This window comes from Lithobates pipiens, unplaced genomic scaffold, assembly GCF_037356315.1.
Source record: "Lithobates pipiens isolate NorthernLeopardFrog02 unplaced genomic scaffold, aLitPip1_a1.2 Scaffold_16, whole genome shotgun sequence".
Classification (NCBI taxonomy): domain Eukaryota; kingdom Metazoa; phylum Chordata; class Amphibia; order Anura; family Ranidae; genus Lithobates; species Lithobates pipiens.
Window position 1 is genome coordinate 443262368 of NW_027507748.1, and position 16831 is coordinate 443279198.

The following is a 16831-nucleotide window of genomic DNA, read 5'->3' on the forward strand; positions in this document are numbered from 1 at the left end:
AATTGGGCGCCAGTCCCTTTTATGCTTAAACAAAGAGAAGTTTATTTCTCACAACGGGAAAAATGCGGGAGAGGAGGGATAGAGCACAGGACACCCTTAGCCAAAAATAGTAACGATCAGCAGACCAAGCAGATTGGCAAACTCCTTAGATAAAAATGGTGAGTACAGCAAAAGAGCCTTTAAGCTCAACCAGCACATCTGTACTTCGTAGGATAGGCTGTTTTCTATGGTAACTGAACTTAACTCATGGAAGGTGTAGGGATTCTATGGATGATTCTGTCTTGATGCTTTCCCAGGCTCTTTATGGGTCCCCTCTTGCAAAAGTCACCTCTGGTACTTCATCTCAGGTCTTCATCCTTTCCTTCATGCTTCCGGATATTTAGCAGGCTTTTCTCCGCATAATCTTGAACACCTTGATAGGTCTCAGGTAGGTGAGCACCTGGATAGGCCTCAGGCTTCAGGCCTAGCATTCAAGAGCCGTTTCACACACACATCCACCCAGACTGCAGTCTGGGCTGGAAAGACCTAGATCACCTGACTTCTAAATAAATAGCTTTTCCCAGCATGCATAGCAGTGAATCTGATTGGATGAGACAAAGTATGTTTATCCATAACCTGAATTCACTGTAGCTCATCATACTAATGTCAAAGGTAACACCTACTGAAAAAAGGGAGAAGCACCAACTGGAACACGATTAGGAAGGAAGCCATTTGACCATTAAACACCACAAATTAGTAAGCCTAGATACCACCTAGCAAAGCTAAATTTACCAGTAACCCTCTTTTAGGACGAGGGTGCTACAAGTGCAAGGGACATACTGCATCCATATAAACAACCCCCCGGTTAGGTTTTGCACCAGAACTCCCGAACATAGAAAAAGTTGGGCCCGAACTCCGAACCACATTGAAGTCTATTGGACCCGAACATGGAAAAATAAAAAGTCTATATGCAGGTTATTGGCCATAAAAAGGGTATGGGGGCTCGGGTACTGCCCTGAGGGACATGCACTAATGAAAAAAAAACTGCACTGGTCGGTGATGTCACAAGGTGGCCTCGTCCCTTACCTATATTAGAACTATCAGAAGGGAAAGCTTTTTTTTTTCTTTTTTCAGGTCCGACAGTGGTGCTGGCATCATGATTGATGATGGATCTACATTGGGGGGACATTCTTTTTAATAAAGAAGTTGTCAAAAAACGTTTTTTTTCCTTTGATACTTCTTTGGTGAATGAGTAGGGGCACAATGTATCCAGATTCCGATTAGCCCCCTGCCCGCAGACTCCCCACAACCACAGCCCAGGGTTGTCTGGAAGAAACCCTTGTCCCAAAAAGGCCCCAAAGCAACCCTATATGTTGAGGGCATGTGGTCTGGTATGATTCAGGAGTTAGCACTCTCCCTTTCCTGGCCTTCCAGGCTGCATGCTCGGGGGCCCCACACTGTTTTTTTTACAATTTTGGCATGAGATTTTCCAGTTTTATTTTCTATAGTTGGCAATATTTTCTTATTTTTATTTTTCTATTGCCGGCAATATTTTTTTTCCATTCAGCTGTCAGTGGGTCAGTTTCCCGACCACACTCCTTAACAACAGCTATTCACTGTACCCTAATTAGGGAAAGCTTTGGAATGCACTGTGCAGCATGCAGTGCATTGTGGGGCGTTCGGCGGGTGAACATCCCACCAAATGCCCCGCAAATTCGGGTGTTCGGGTGAACAGGTAATGTTATGGTCGAACTTTTGCATGACCCAAACCGTTCGTCCAACTCTAAAAATAAAATAAAACACAAAGCAGGTTAAATGCGACCTCAGGACTGTCATCCATGTTGTACCATTGAAGTAATTGCCAATTTGCTGACCTACATTTGATGTGCATTTCAGACATGCATTTCAATTGACTAGCTGTTTGGTTGCTGCCCTTAGTCATTCTTAATTCTTCAAAGAATGACCCATACAAACCAATGAGTTTCTTTGTTCTCTAGGAATATGAAACATTTGATGGAGTCAACAACTACAGTATACTTTTTTTGCTGTGTTTTTTTTTTTCCAGGGTAGTTTCGAGGGAAAAATCTGTAATATATATACATTTTCTCAAGAATTTAAGCATAGTTGGTGACATAGTTGTACATTTATATAAAGTGGAATAAATGTTAGTGTAAAACTGGTTAACTGGGACATCTGACAAAGCTTCCTTGTATTGTGGTATAATTGTGTAGTGTCAGGCAATGCAATGAGAGAAGCCCATCTGATGGCCTGTGTAAATAAATGGAAGCATAATCTAACGGACTGTGTTCAGTACTTTATGACATGATTTTTTTTCTTCTTTTGGCTTGGGTTACCTTGTTTGAAATGATGTGAAAATTTATAGGCGGGACAGTCAATCTGTATTCAGTCTGCCAAGTGTGAATAAATAGACCTTTGTGCTTGGTTGTTATTTGTAGAGCATGTTCATCTGTATGGCCTGAACACAGCATCCACAGGGATTCATAAAAGTCAAAGCACTGGTATGTGCTGCTGAATGTTGCTGGATAAATGTTTAAATTAGAGCTGGAGAGGAAATTGCATAGCAGTGTCAAGTAGCGAGCACCAACATGAGACATCACCCTTGCAAATAAGAAGCCATCAGTAATGAAATATGGTTCTTCTCTTTCCAATCTTTCAAAATAAACTAAAAAAAGGTCTTGATTGTAAAGGCACTTTATCATCAAAATGCTATAAAATTGCACTAACGTTGTTATCCTTAAAGATATTGCAAATATATGAGTGACATGCTCCTGTCCTTTCTAACACTATTGTCCCCTGGCCTGTCCTAAATATTAAACCCCTATCAAAATATTATTTTTCTTATTCATATTTATGATAGCTGGAGGTCTCACAAGCAACAAAGAGGGAAATTTATCAAAGCTGGAGCCGCCAAAATCTGGAGTGTGACGAACACGGCGCCCCCCCCCCCCCATCTCATCCCCTATCCCACCACCACCCTCACCCACCTGTGACAAATAGCTGGTACAATTCACGCCACACTGTCACTGGTATGCGACAATACCACTCACAGCTTCACCCTGCACAAGTGCCAGCAGACTGAGAGCAATCGTAACTGGGTTTAGATTTATCACACTGCCACCAGATAGGGTTTGGCCTATCAACCGTGCATAATATTAACAATAACGACTACGACTTTAAATTAATGTATGTTATACACAATGTCACCACACACAGGTATACCCTGAGATTTACCTCATAGTAGTGCTCTTTAAAGAGACAGGGTTTCTTTAAGTTCTGCATTAGAGACCATATTTTACATTTTTGTAAATATTGTTTAACTACTTGTTGACCAGCCACTGCAGTTGTACTACAGCTGTACTGCAGTTGTACTGTTGACACGGCTGCACGAACCGCCGTCATTGTAAGTTTGCCGCTTTAAGAGCTATTGTAGGCAGGCACACAATACTGGAGCCGATGCTCATGGCCAAGGGCCACAATGTCCTCCTGCCACCCATGATCACTCCACAGAGTGCCGTAACGGGCATCTGTCAATGTAAATAGACAGATCCCCGTTCTGACAGGGGATTGGAGAGAGATCTGCTGTTCCTAGTGATCAGGAATAGTGATCTCTCTCTACTCCCTGTCAGTACACGCCACCCACAGTTAGAAACACCTTCCTAGGGAACACTTAACCCCTTGATCACCCCCAAGTGTTAACCCCTTCCTTGCCAGTGACATTTATACAGTAATCAGTGGCTATTTTTAGCTCTGATCGCTGTATAAATATCACTGGTCACAAAAAAGGGTCAAAAGTGTCTGATCTGTCCGCCACAATGTAGTAGTCCTACTAAAAATCGCTGATCACCGCCATTAAAAATAATAATAATAAAAATGGCATAAATCTATTCCCTATTTTGTAGAAGCTATACATTTTTACATTTTTTTGGATATTTGTTATAACAAAAAAAAGGAAAAATATCGTTTTTTCAAAATTGTCAGCCTTTTTTTGTTTATAGCGCAAAAAATATAAACCACAGAGGTGAAGAAACCACCAAAGTAAAGCTCTATTTGTAGGGGGGAAAAGGAAATAAATTTTGTTTGGGTGTTTCTGGTCCTTAAGTGGTTAATAATAGAAAATGTAAACTGGTGGAAACAAATGCTAGCATATGTGGCCTTATAGAGTGGAGGTTACTATCAACGGTACCGCACGTGTTCCCTGTGCTGGATAATCCATGATACAAGACCCATGTTAGACCACCTATAATTTGGGGTCCAGCAATTTGGTAGGAGGCTGTTTGTTTCTGTGGTGGTGGGCTCACTGGTCACACATCGCTGGGTTTGAAAGATATGGGCACTTATATTTTGAATGTACTGTTTGCATATGGGCACCTCATTTTGATAATTATATAGTGCTCATGAGGATTATTACTTATGGACTTTATGCTAGTCACTTAATTGTGGTGTTTTATTTTCACATTTATTTAATGATATAAGTGTCACATTGTGATTACTTAAGAATTTACCTAATTATGATGATTCATTTTACACAGCACAACTATACTGGGAATAATTTGTACATTAGGCATTTGTATTTTTCATGCTTTTGAGTGCAGCTGTGAAAACTTGGTTATTTATATTTTGATTAAGCACTAAGCGTCGTTTTCTTTATATTTAGAATATTATCATCACAGAACAGATAGAACAATCCTAAAGTCTAAAATAGATTACATAATTTTCTTCATTAAGTCTGCATTTGCATATGTGCATTGCATTATTATGAGTATTACCGTGCGTTACCACAACACATATGTTGCACTGCATTCCCAAAAATAATACAGGTTTATTTTTTGTGTGCTCAATTGTGTTGACAGCGCATTCAAATGAATAAACTGCCATAATACAATCAATGACTATGCAAAAAAAAAAAAAGATTCACAAAATTGGGAATGGGCCCTAAAGGCAAAGAGGACCTGTCCTGTGATCAAAGCCTAACTCCAGCTTTGCAATCACTTTAAACAGTTCTTGGCCCAAGCTTTGACATGGAAACTGCCTTTGCTGACTTATCAATATGCAAATGCTGACTGCCTGATCGTCATACTGATGCTCTTGCTTCATATTATGGGTTAATATACTAATGAAGTAGTGAAAGTTCACCTAGCAAAGTAAGCAAAGTACATCAGTAAATGTGATCGTGTGTGAGAGATTTTTGCTTACCTCCCAGTAATGTTTGCTGGGGTGACAATGCTTACTTTAATTGTAGCATTGTCACCTTTTCCTGTGAACTACTTAAATCACATGGTTTCAATGCTAGCGCACAATGCAATAGTACACACTGCTGGAGTCATGATAGTATAATTGTGATGTTCAGTCACTGCTGGAATTTCACGTGAAGTTCCAGGATTGAAAAAATTCTAAATCTTAACAACAACTTACAAAAGCCATCCACAATTCTGCCCCAGCGTCATCTAAAGATATCAGCCAATCCATCCAGTTTGCTTCCCTCGAGACCTCCTGCACTCTAGCTCCCTCGTGACTTTCTCTCATGCCCACATCCAGGACTTCTCCAAATCATCTCCCATCCTCTAGAACTCCCCACCCATACCTTTCTGGTGATTTTACCACTCTGTCTGCCTTTAGGCAATCCCTAAAAAATGAATCTCTTCAGACAAATCTATCCTGCCTGTATCTAGCAATTTAATTTTTCAATCAACTTACCCCCATCCCATTCTACTGTTTGCATTACTCCCCCATCCCTTTAGATTGAAAATGCTCATCTCACGAGCAGGGCACCCTAACCATCTTATCGTGAATTGCATTGTGACTGTACTGTCTCACTTTATTTTATAAAATGATGCAGAAACTGTTGGCACTATATAAATCCTGAAAAAATAATTATAACAATGAATTACTACTAATAATAATATTAATAATATGGGCACAGTGTATGAAGATAAATTAAGGAATAAACTATATTTTACTTTTACCAAAAGATAATAGAATTCTGTTTTACTTACAGCTTGCTCCACAAAACGTAGTAATTTATTTTATTTTTTTTAATTTATTATGTCAATTTTTAAAATTGTACGTCTAAAAAAAAGAAAAATATATTTAAAAATATTATACTTTGTCCTTTAGAAAAAGCTTTGACTTATGTATTATCAGCATAATAGCATTGAATATCAATGAAAGCTTGCTGAAAGTAAATTCTCAAGAACATTCACTGTCTTATATTACATAGCATAGACATACTTACCAAGTGCAAATGTTAAATAGAAAGCTTCTGTCTGCACCTCTGCTATTCATGTTGGAATGTTGATTTTTTTTTTTTTGTGTTTGGATAGGAAGTCTGATGATCTTGCAGCTTCTTTTTGGATGTGAAGTAAATTTTTCTTGTCTGTTTTTTCTCAGCCAGCAGCCCAGGGACAAGCCATCGGAGTCCAAAGCGAAAGGTACCTTTTATCATTTTTATAAATCATAAATTGTTTCATGAAGCATGTGGACTTATTTACTGCGGTATATAACTCAAAGTCAAATTGTGAGCTAAAGTGCCTCTGTTGCTAAATTATTATTTGACTCAAAACCACAGAGCAACTAGAAGACAATTTACTTTAGGAAGGTACAGCATAATGTACCAAAGGGGTGAACTTAGTCAAGGTATTTAGGCATTTGTTCATCAGTATAATTTTGGGGTGGTTCTCAAATATTGTGTTTACTTCCAATCCCCAATCAAGTTCTGAGGATTTTATAGACTTTTGCCATAAGCCTGACTATGTGTTTGAATTTATCACAGACTAGGATATAAACTACTCCTGTAGTAATTCAGTCTTTGTGTTGACATATCCTAAAAGGATTGTTATAAAATATTTTTATTTATAGTATTTATGTTATTGATGTTAAGAATTCTTCTAAGGCCTCTTTCACATGAACGATCCGTTCAGGTCTGCCTGTCAGTTTTTTTAGGCGGACCTGAATGTACGCTCCATAGACCTCTATGGAGCGTTGGATGTCAGCGGTGACATGTCCGCTGACATCCGACCCGCTCCAATCCGAAAAAGTGTAACGGAGGAAAAACCTACTTTTCCATCCGTCTGAGGATCGGATTGGGTAAAGATGGACTCTGCAGGTCCGTCCTCATCTGATGCCCCATAGAGGAATGCACCGCTCTGACAGGTCCATCCCTGCACAATGTGCAGATACGGACCTGTCATCTTCCTGCTCAGTGGGGATCGACAGAGCGATCACCCACTGAGCAGAGCGGGCTCCGTACACGGACACGTCCGTGTGAAGGAGCCCTTATTCTTTGCATATTTGCAGTGGATACAGCAAATTGAATTCTGAAATGCATCACTAGAGCAGCCAGTAGAAGGAGAAAATATGTCATGATTGCCCAATTTTGCCCTCGCTAAACCTCATTTAGAATACAGAGTCCAGTTCCTGAGACCTCATATACAAAAGTATATTGATAAGATAGAACGGGTCCAGAGATGGATAACAACGGTGAAAAGTCTGAAGTATAAAACATATCAGAAGAGACTCAAGGACCTTAATATGTACAGTCTGGAGGAAAGGGAAAGGAGAGGCATGATTGAGACCTTTAAATACATCAAGGGTGTGAATAAGGTTCAGGAAGGCAGGATTTTCAATATGATGCCAAGATCAAGAACACAGGGACATGACCTCAAACTAGCAGGAGGAAAGTTCAAAACTAATCTTAGAAAGTATTATTTTACTGAAATAGTAGTTGATTTTTTAAATAGATTTTCAGCATAGGTAGTGAGTCAGTCAACAGTAAGTGGATTTAAACATAAAAAGTCCAAAATGCAGTGCTTCAAATAATCATTTAACAGTTCTGTCAATGAAGAGATAGAGGATATGATGGACCCTTCACCAGCTTCAGTGTGTTTGAAAAAGCACACCACACCCAAGTGAATCCAATCTGTTTACCAGAAAGTAATGATAAATACGCATGTAATCATAAATCTCAGAGGAGCAGGGTGCCACACTCCAAATACTGCCGATTGATCACAGGGAATTCAATATCCAGACCACATATAGCCACCAGCTCATCACACTCCAGAACAGGGATGCATATGATATAAGCTCACCAATAAGATGTTACCCAAATGGAAAGAAAATAAGGCAGCAATAGTGAAGTCCATAAAATATAAAAACAATGATTTATTGTAGTCCACTTACAGGTAGTAGAAAGTTACAGGCATCATGATGTATAGTAAAAAATCTGTGGCTCATAGCGTGCTTGCATCGGCCAGCCTGGATTTAGACATGCTTGGGACAAACATAGACAAAAAAAAAAAAACATATTTAAATATACAATACTGCGCAAACGTTTTATAAAGATGTGAAAATGCTGTAAATTAAGAATGCTTACAGAATTAGAGGTTTTAAAAATGTAAAGTAAATGATCAGGAGAGAAATCAAAATCAAATACATATTTGGTGTGACCACCCTTTGCCTTCAAAAAATCATCCATTCTTCTAGGTACACTTGCACACAGTTTTTGAAGGAACTCGGCAGGTAGGTTTTCCGTTCAAACTGTCTTGCCTACACACGGTCACACCAAATCCGGCCGCCAAGAATGCAGTGGCGTACAACACGTACGACAGAACTAGAAAATGGAAGTTCAATACCTAGTAGCCAATAGCTTCCATCTCATAGTTGAATCTGAGCATGCGTGAGTTTTTGCACGTCGGAATTGCATGCACACGATCGGAAATTTCCATCAGGAAAATTGAGGACATGCTATCAAATTTTTTCTGGCGGGAATTTGGCCCGCTCAATTCCCATGGAGCATACACACGATCACATTTTCCGATGAAAAGCTCTCATCGGTCTTTTGCTGGCTGAAATTCCGATCTTGTGTACGCGGCATAAGACCTTATCTGCAGAGTTCCTTCAAAAACTGTGTGCAAGTGTACCTAGAAGAATTGATGCACACGCTAAATATTGATTCGATTTATTTCTCTGCTCACTTTGCATTTTGTAAATTAATAAAAATAAACATTTAAATATATATTTTTGAAAGCATTCCTTTTTTTACAGTATTTGTTCACACTTGCCTAAAATTTTTGCACAGTACTGTATACATGTAGTATATTTACAAAATGAGGGGAGGGCAGACCCCTTTTGTTTTGTCCTGCCATCACTCCTCTGTTTCCATGTTTCTATAGTATGTTAAATCTTAATACAAAAAAGTGAGATTCTTGTAAGATCTCCTATCTTAACCACTTGACCTCCCTTCATGACCAGGCCATTTTTTGTGATACTGCACTGCGTTACTTTAACTGACAATTGCGCAGTTGTGCGACAATGTACCCAAATAAAATTGTTGTCCTATTTTTCCCACAAATAGAGCTTTCTTTTGGTGGTAATTGATCACCTCTGCTGTTTTTATTTTTTTCACTATAAACAATAAAAAATATATATATTTTTTACTTTGTGCTATTAAACATATCCAATAAAAAAGTAAAAAAAATAAAATATTTTGCTACATATTTGTGGTAAAAAAAAATCCAAAAAAGCATATATTAATTGGTTTGCGCAAAAGTTATAGCATCTACAGACTATGGGATTTTTTTTATTATTACTAGTAATAACGGATATCTGTGACTTATAGCTGACTGCGATATTGCGGCAGACAAATCGGACACCTAACTGACACTTTTCGAGGACCAGTGACACTAATACAGTGATCAGTGCTAAAAAAATATGCACTATCACTGTACTAATGAAATTGGCCTGAGGAGGGATAACATCAGGGGCGTTCTCAGCACCTTATCCTTGGCTTTAGCTGGTTTTGGGTCACTTCAAATGGTAAACACCTTATGGCAAAAAAAGCACACTGACTCTTTAGGTGAATTTATTCCATATTTGAATGCCAGAACTGTCTTTGCACTGATACATTTGGTAATATTGTCATGGCCTGTCTCATCCAGTTTTTACAAAGCACATATAAAATATTAATTGGTATATACTGTCAAAGTTTTACCTGACTGGGCATCCATTGCTGGACATAGAAACTATGTAGGATAATTTTTTTGGAATGTGTTGTCCTTTTGTGATTTTGGTTGTTGTTCGTTTCATCAACAACAGGACTTTAAAGTAGTATTAAAAGTTTGGCTTTTTCTTTTAAATAACAAATATGTTATACTTACCTGCTCTCTGCAGTGGTTTTGCACAGAGCAGTCCTGATCCTCTTCTTCTCGGGTTCCCGGCCAGCACTCCTGACTCGTCCCCCTTGACCAGTGCCCCTGATAGCAAGTCACTTGCTATGGGGGCACTGATGCGTGCTCACTCCCGAGCCTTGCTCTATGCACCCATAAGACATATAGAGCCGTGTTTCAGTCCTGCTCCCCCCCCCCCCCCCCCGTTCTCTCCTCATTGGCTCACTGGCTATGATTGACAGCAATAGGATTTCCCAAAGAATTGTTTTGGTGACACTAAAATTCTGGATTCTCTCTTGGTTTCTGTAAGTGATAATAAATGCTAAGGCAATTACAGCAGTAAATCTCCCCAGCTGGGACAAGACAGCCATGGAAACCTCACAGAACCTCTAACCCTTCCCGCTGTGTCTGAAACAAAATAAAACAAAAGTTTTGCCTCTACATACACTTTAAAAAACCAATCCATCTGTTTAATTTGAAGCATATATTTCATTAACACCTTTAAGCCAAAATGGTTACCCCAAATGTATTAGAATTCTAAAAATATCCCTGGTTACAAAATACATTTTAACTGATCCCCATCCTGTTCATGCAGCACCTTGGTTTTGCAGGCGTAAAGAAATAATAATTTCCCATAAAAAGTTGTATTACCAAGAATTTTATACATCCAATTACTCTGAGTAAACCATGCATAACAAACCTATTGACATACTGAGCAATTTTGCTGATGTTAAACTGCTGAAGCCTATGTCAGCAGAAGCCCAGTGTTACACAGTTCCTACAATCCATCATGCATTATAATGATCCAACTGCTACAGTAAATGCACAAGGACAATGTATTTTTTGTGCATATACACACCTTTTTGTCCATAAATTCTGTATAAATAAACTTAAATGTTTGAGTAGTATGTAGTACTAAGTTTTCCAGGACTGATTTGGGTTCAATGCATCAAGTGAATATCTTGTTGGTAACAAGGGTTAGGTTAAAATAAAATAACATTTCTGTATTTTACACATTTAACATTTTTTACAATCACAGACAGCTCTTTCATAGGTATGTGTGTTGGGGTGATTTACCAAAGGAATAAAAATTTTCAAACTTGTTGTTTATTTAGCTCAGGGGTTGAGAAACTGTGGCCTCAGGCCAGCTGTGGCCCTTTGCTGTGGCACTATTCCTCCTTTTGACACTTTTTTTTTTTTTTTTTACTCCCTCTTACCATTAAGCCTCTGGCATTGTTTACTCCCACTGATGCTAGAGTATTTTCTACTCCCACTGTCCACCACTAAAGTTCGATGGGCAGTTAGGTGTCCCTTTGTTTTGAAAGTTAGGAGTCCCCTGATTTAGCTGATTGGATAAGGTGATGCTGTATTCATCTAGTGCAAGGTTTATCAACTAGGGTTACTCCAGAGCAGCCATTCTCAAACAGGGTTCTGTGGAACCCTGGGGTTCCTCCAGAGGTTGCTAGGGTTTCCTTGAGCTGTGGCTTGTGAATCACCCATTTGATGATGCTTACAGAGTTTGAGGTTCAACATCACTTAGCAAAGCCAGCAGCATGACACCAAATATCTTTTTAGCTGTTTTTAAAGGTGGCATTCTGAGCACCACTTTAAGGGGGACATTCTTCCTATTGGCCACCAGTATAAGGGGCATTGTTCCTATTGATCCTTAATAAATTGGTTTTAGTAAGGGTTCCTCGAGACCTGAAAATTATTTTTGGGGTTCCTCCAGGGTTAAAAGGTTGAGAAAGGCTGCTCCAGAGGCTGCTAGGGGTTCCTTGAGCAATTCCTGCCTCTCAGGTTCATACTGACACCATTGATCTTTTTAGCTATCCGGAATTTTTCCAAATGACCACAAATGTAAGGAGAATTCCCACTGACCATCACATTAATGTATCACGAGTCATAGCTATAGTAATTTTAGCAGGGGTTCCCTGAGACCAGAAAGTTATTTCAAGGCTTCCACTGTGTTGAAAAGGTTGAGAATGGCTAACCTAGTCATACACCACAAAAAAATCGACTTTTTTTAATAACCTTGCACAGGTTTTAAAAAAGAATACATACTCACACTATTTACTAATTGCGTGTGCCTATAAAATTTTAGGTAGATTTACTGTTGATTTGTTGAATTTAGAGTGACGACTAAAGAAAAAAAAAAAAAAGAATATATAGTATATACAAAAATATATATAAGGTACCAGGGCTTAAAGCAAACCACTGGCCAGACTGTGAACACTGAAGCTAAAGTTTAGTATTTTTTGGGGGGGGATAAAAAACACGTTAATTATGTGTAATGGTGTGTATTTTCTTACCTGCAAGGCTGCTGCATCTTGTACAATGCCTACTTTCATAGCCTCTGTATATTGCCCTGAGTAGTTATCCTCCAACACTGTGACAGTTAACTAGTGCTTTTAGTCTGAAAAGTTGCCCTGATTGCCCGCCCCCTTTTTCACTTCAAGAGCGTTTTGATTTGTCTAGCTGTTTGTAACGTAAAGTAATTCATTCTCAGATATCTTTATAGATCACAACAGAGACTCTAAGGTCAGATTCACTTTTGAACAGACTAGAAACACCTACTGTGAATATATTAGAGAACCTGGATAAAGGAGTTTGGGGTGGAGGAACAAACTCCTAACCTCAACCCAATGGGACACCTTTGGGATGAATTTGAGTGGAGACTGCAAGCCAGCCCTTCTTGTCCACATCAGTGCCTGACCTCACAAATGTGCTTCTGGAAGAATGGTCAAACATTCCCATAGACAGACACACTCGTAAACCTTGTGGACAGCCTTCCCAGAAGAGTTGAAGCTGTTATAGCTGCAAAGGGTGGGCCAACTCAATATGGTACCCAACAGACTAAAACTAGGATGCCATTAAAATGTGTGCGTGTAAAGGCAGAGTCTGAATACTTTTGTTAATATAGTGTGTGTGTATATATATATATATATATATATATATATATATATATATATATATATATATATATATATATATATATATTCCACTCTAATATGGCAATATTGTGTGCATTCATTATTTCTTTGCTTAAAGAAAATAAACAAGTCAGGCAATATTATGATTAATACATTTCTAACTGGAATCTTCTAGTTATTTTCGGATGTTTCAGTCATGTCTTGGCACAGCAGTGCACTACATATTATGCTGGATAGACATTGCAGAAGAAATAAAAATAGCTCAAGCAGACTGAAATAATCCATTAGAGCTGTGGACAGTATGTCTTCAAACTGCATAACTGCTGATGGAATCTTTTTAAATATAATATTGGAGCTCAGGCTCTTTCGGGGAGGGCGAACACCTGCTAAACTGTTTATGTGCTCTCCATTAAATTGCAAATAGGCATATTTAACTTGGGAAGATATATTGGATTACACTGCAAGAACAGAGCAGTGGTATATCAATCACCTGTCAGATTGGTGATATTTTTTCTCCATCAGTCCTACAGCCTATCAGTATATGAAAGTTATGAATGTTTTATATTCGTGAATCTTTTGGAATGTTGCAAAAAGAAGTTCTCTGCAGTCTTTCCATTGTTTTTTTTATCTAAGTTAGTATTTTAGAGGAAATACAATGAGGATATCCTTTAGTATACCAGCAAAGCATTTTTTGCTGCTGAATTGTTTTCTTATCTGATTATAAACTCAGGGGTGCAGCTTTACGTGAATTTTATTTTCAATGTTCAAATAACATCATGGGGTGATTTTACCTGCAATCGTTAGTGGATCTTTACTTCTTGTCTCCCTTGAGACTCAGTTTAAATTAAATAAATTTAATTTAATTTAAATTAAGAAAATCTTTAAAAAATGGTGCAGGTTTAAAGTGCGGCCACCTAGAGGTATCTTGCATAACTGCAGCATCCTCCCAAGTCCTCCTGCCATAGCCCAGTTCTGACCAATCCTGACAGGTAAATGTTTGACACTTCTGAGTAGCCTGCTACTAGCCCCTGTCCTCCCCACATTCTTACAGGCCCACCACTATGACTGGTAGTCTCACTAGTCAATAGGAATGTACAGGAGGCCTTAATGGTGGGCAAGCTTTGAAAAATCACTGAGGTCAGTGTGAAACGCACGTGTCACCTCCTGGGTTCTGACACTTTGTCTTTGTTGGCTGTTTATTGCTATTTTTTTAAGATAAAATCGTTGGAACGTTCCTGTGCTGTGCAGCCGTTCTTTTCTTCCTTTTGAAAAGCTCTGACTGTCATAACATAATTTGGTTTGGAAAAGAGTGTTTAGGAAGATAATGAAGATATGGTCATGCACATTTAGGTGCATACACTTTATACCTGTGGCTTTTTTATTGAGAATACTCTTTGAGGCAGACTTTTGCTCTGATACTGTCATAAGTATGCCACAAATGCCCAGCAGTAATATATTGAGTGCCATGACATGGAACATTTTTCAGATTGCCATCAACTATGTAGTACAAGGTGCTCAGAGAGCAGAGAGCTGGTGACTGTCAATCACTGGAGTGCTGGGCTGTGGAGGGGGCAGGAGTGGCTGGCTCAGCCTCTTAGAAGCTTGCTGTGTCGTCCAGGCATGTGGGAAGATCCCAATCTTATGGCTGGATCTTTTCCGAGCCTGGGCCAGTGTTCTATCAAATAGTGCCCTCTGCCGAAAAATGCCTGCTCAGGGCTGCACATGTGCAGAACGGAATGGAACGACACAACAGCTGATTTCCCGATCAGCTGTTGTGACAGCATGAAGATGCACACGCAGATCGTGGGAGGCACAACCTTTGAGGAGCCTCCTCTGCTCTCAAGCTCCTGTGTTACCTCCTCCCATGCTCGCCTCCAGGAGTTCTTCAGAGCTTCTCCCATCCTTTGGAACTCCCTACTCCAATCTGCCCGACCGTCCCCTCATCTATCCATCTTTAGAAAATCCCTGAAAACCCTTCTCTTTAAAGAAGCCTATCCTGCTTCTAACTATTACACTGTTTTACTTCCTCCATCAGCTCATCCCCCCACAGCTATTACCTTTTGTATCAATTGACCCTTCCTTTTTAGATTGTAATCTCTAATGAACAGAGCCCTCTGATTCCTGTTTTACCAAATTGTAATGTAACTGTAATGTCTGCCTTTATTTTGTTAAGCGCTATGCAAACTGTTGGAGCTTTATAACTCCTGTATAATAATAATAATACAAGGGCAGAACAGAACAACAGAAATTGTACAATCTGATTGTATAGCATATGGTCAGCTTTAGCTCCCAGCGCATTTCAGCTGGTATGGTCACTGTTATTAAAGTGGTTGTAAACTCAAATGAAGTAACAACAAAGCATTTCCCTCTATAGTGTGTGCTTGTCTCAATCCAGAGCAGTACGTGTCATTTCTGCCTGCTGGCCAATTCCTCTGCTATCTGCATGAGACATTTCTGACAAGTTTTCCTGACACCAAGAGAAAAAAAGCATGACAAGGGAGGGATCTCCAGCACACAGCCGGTGACTGACAGCCTCAGCTCTGTTATTGTTACTCAACTCTGTCTCATATTTTATATTTTACCATAAATGTTATATTACTAAGCACATACAAAATGAGTAAACAGTTTAGCCCTGAGTACTGAAAAGAATGTCCTCCAGTAGTCAGTGTGAGGAGTAGTGCCAGTAACTTCCTCTACTAATATTGTCATTTAAAGGTAAACCCAAAGCGCGCAGCTAAATACACAGATTAAATACATATATACGGAATATATGGGAGTTGTTTTACCTGCCAATATATTTGATTTCTGAGATTTATAAAGCTTTGCCACACAGCACAGCTCTGTCTGATTTTTCTCTGCTGCAGTTAATCTAGCCATACATGGATAGACATTTGGTTGGTTCCGCATTCATATATGGGCAGGCTGGTATGTATTCATACTAAATTAAATCTCTTTAATTATATATTAATGATTACACAGCTGCTTTCATTTGTGTTTTTATATATGCTTTTATATATGCTTGGAGTTTAGCTTTACAAATCCTAACATATTTATAGTTCTGCCTATCTGCTTTATATAAGAGATGCATATGTAACATTTAATTACATTTTTATTGGTTTTAAAGGAGAACAAATAATGCATATAAAGTGGACCTTTAAAAAAGGTGAAAGCTAGTAGGAAAAGGGAAAGAACAGGTGATCACCAACATAATCAAATAAATGTCAACTTTTTTTTCTACTGCTCAGAATTTCATTTGTATTCATTATTGCTTTCTAATCTGGCAATAAAATAATTCCCAAAGCAATATTTCACTTAAAGGACAGTGCAGCGCATACTGGGGTTGATTTACTAAAACTGGAGAGCGCACAATCTGATGCAGCTGTGCATAAAAACCAATCAGCTTCAAGTTTTTTTGTCAAAGCTTAATTGAACAAGCTGAAGTTAGAATCTGATTGGCTACCATGCACAGCTACACCAGATTTTGCACTCTCCAATTTTAGTAAACCCTACTGTATGTTTTTGATTAGGGGTAGACAGACATCCATGTCCGCATTCGATTCATAACAGGAGGAGGAGCACACAGGGAGCAGCTGAGAATGATCGGTGCAAGGGGAGGAACAGCTGTGAACACTGATCTCCCTGTATAGCTTTCTAGTCAACAGCCATGGGAAGGAGAGAAGGAGAAGTGACTGTTGGCTAAAAAGCTATACAGGGACATTGGTGTTCACAGCTGTTTCTCCC

The 16831-nt window shown here is 39.0% G+C and overlaps 1 protein-coding gene across 9 annotated transcripts in view; it reads left to right on the plus strand.

Annotated features, from left to right (window-relative positions):
• AFF3 (ALF transcription elongation factor 3) overlaps positions 1-16831 on the plus strand; it is a 498510-nt gene that overhangs the window by 416745 nt on the left and 64934 nt on the right. For all 9 annotated transcript variants that reach the window (XM_077482709.1, XM_077482710.1, XM_077482708.1 and 6 more), the window contains one exon: positions 6388-6428. In XM_077482709.1, the coding sequence (XP_077338835.1) occupies positions 6388-6428 (41 nt within the window). The remainder of the gene's footprint in view (positions 1-6387; positions 6429-16831) is intronic.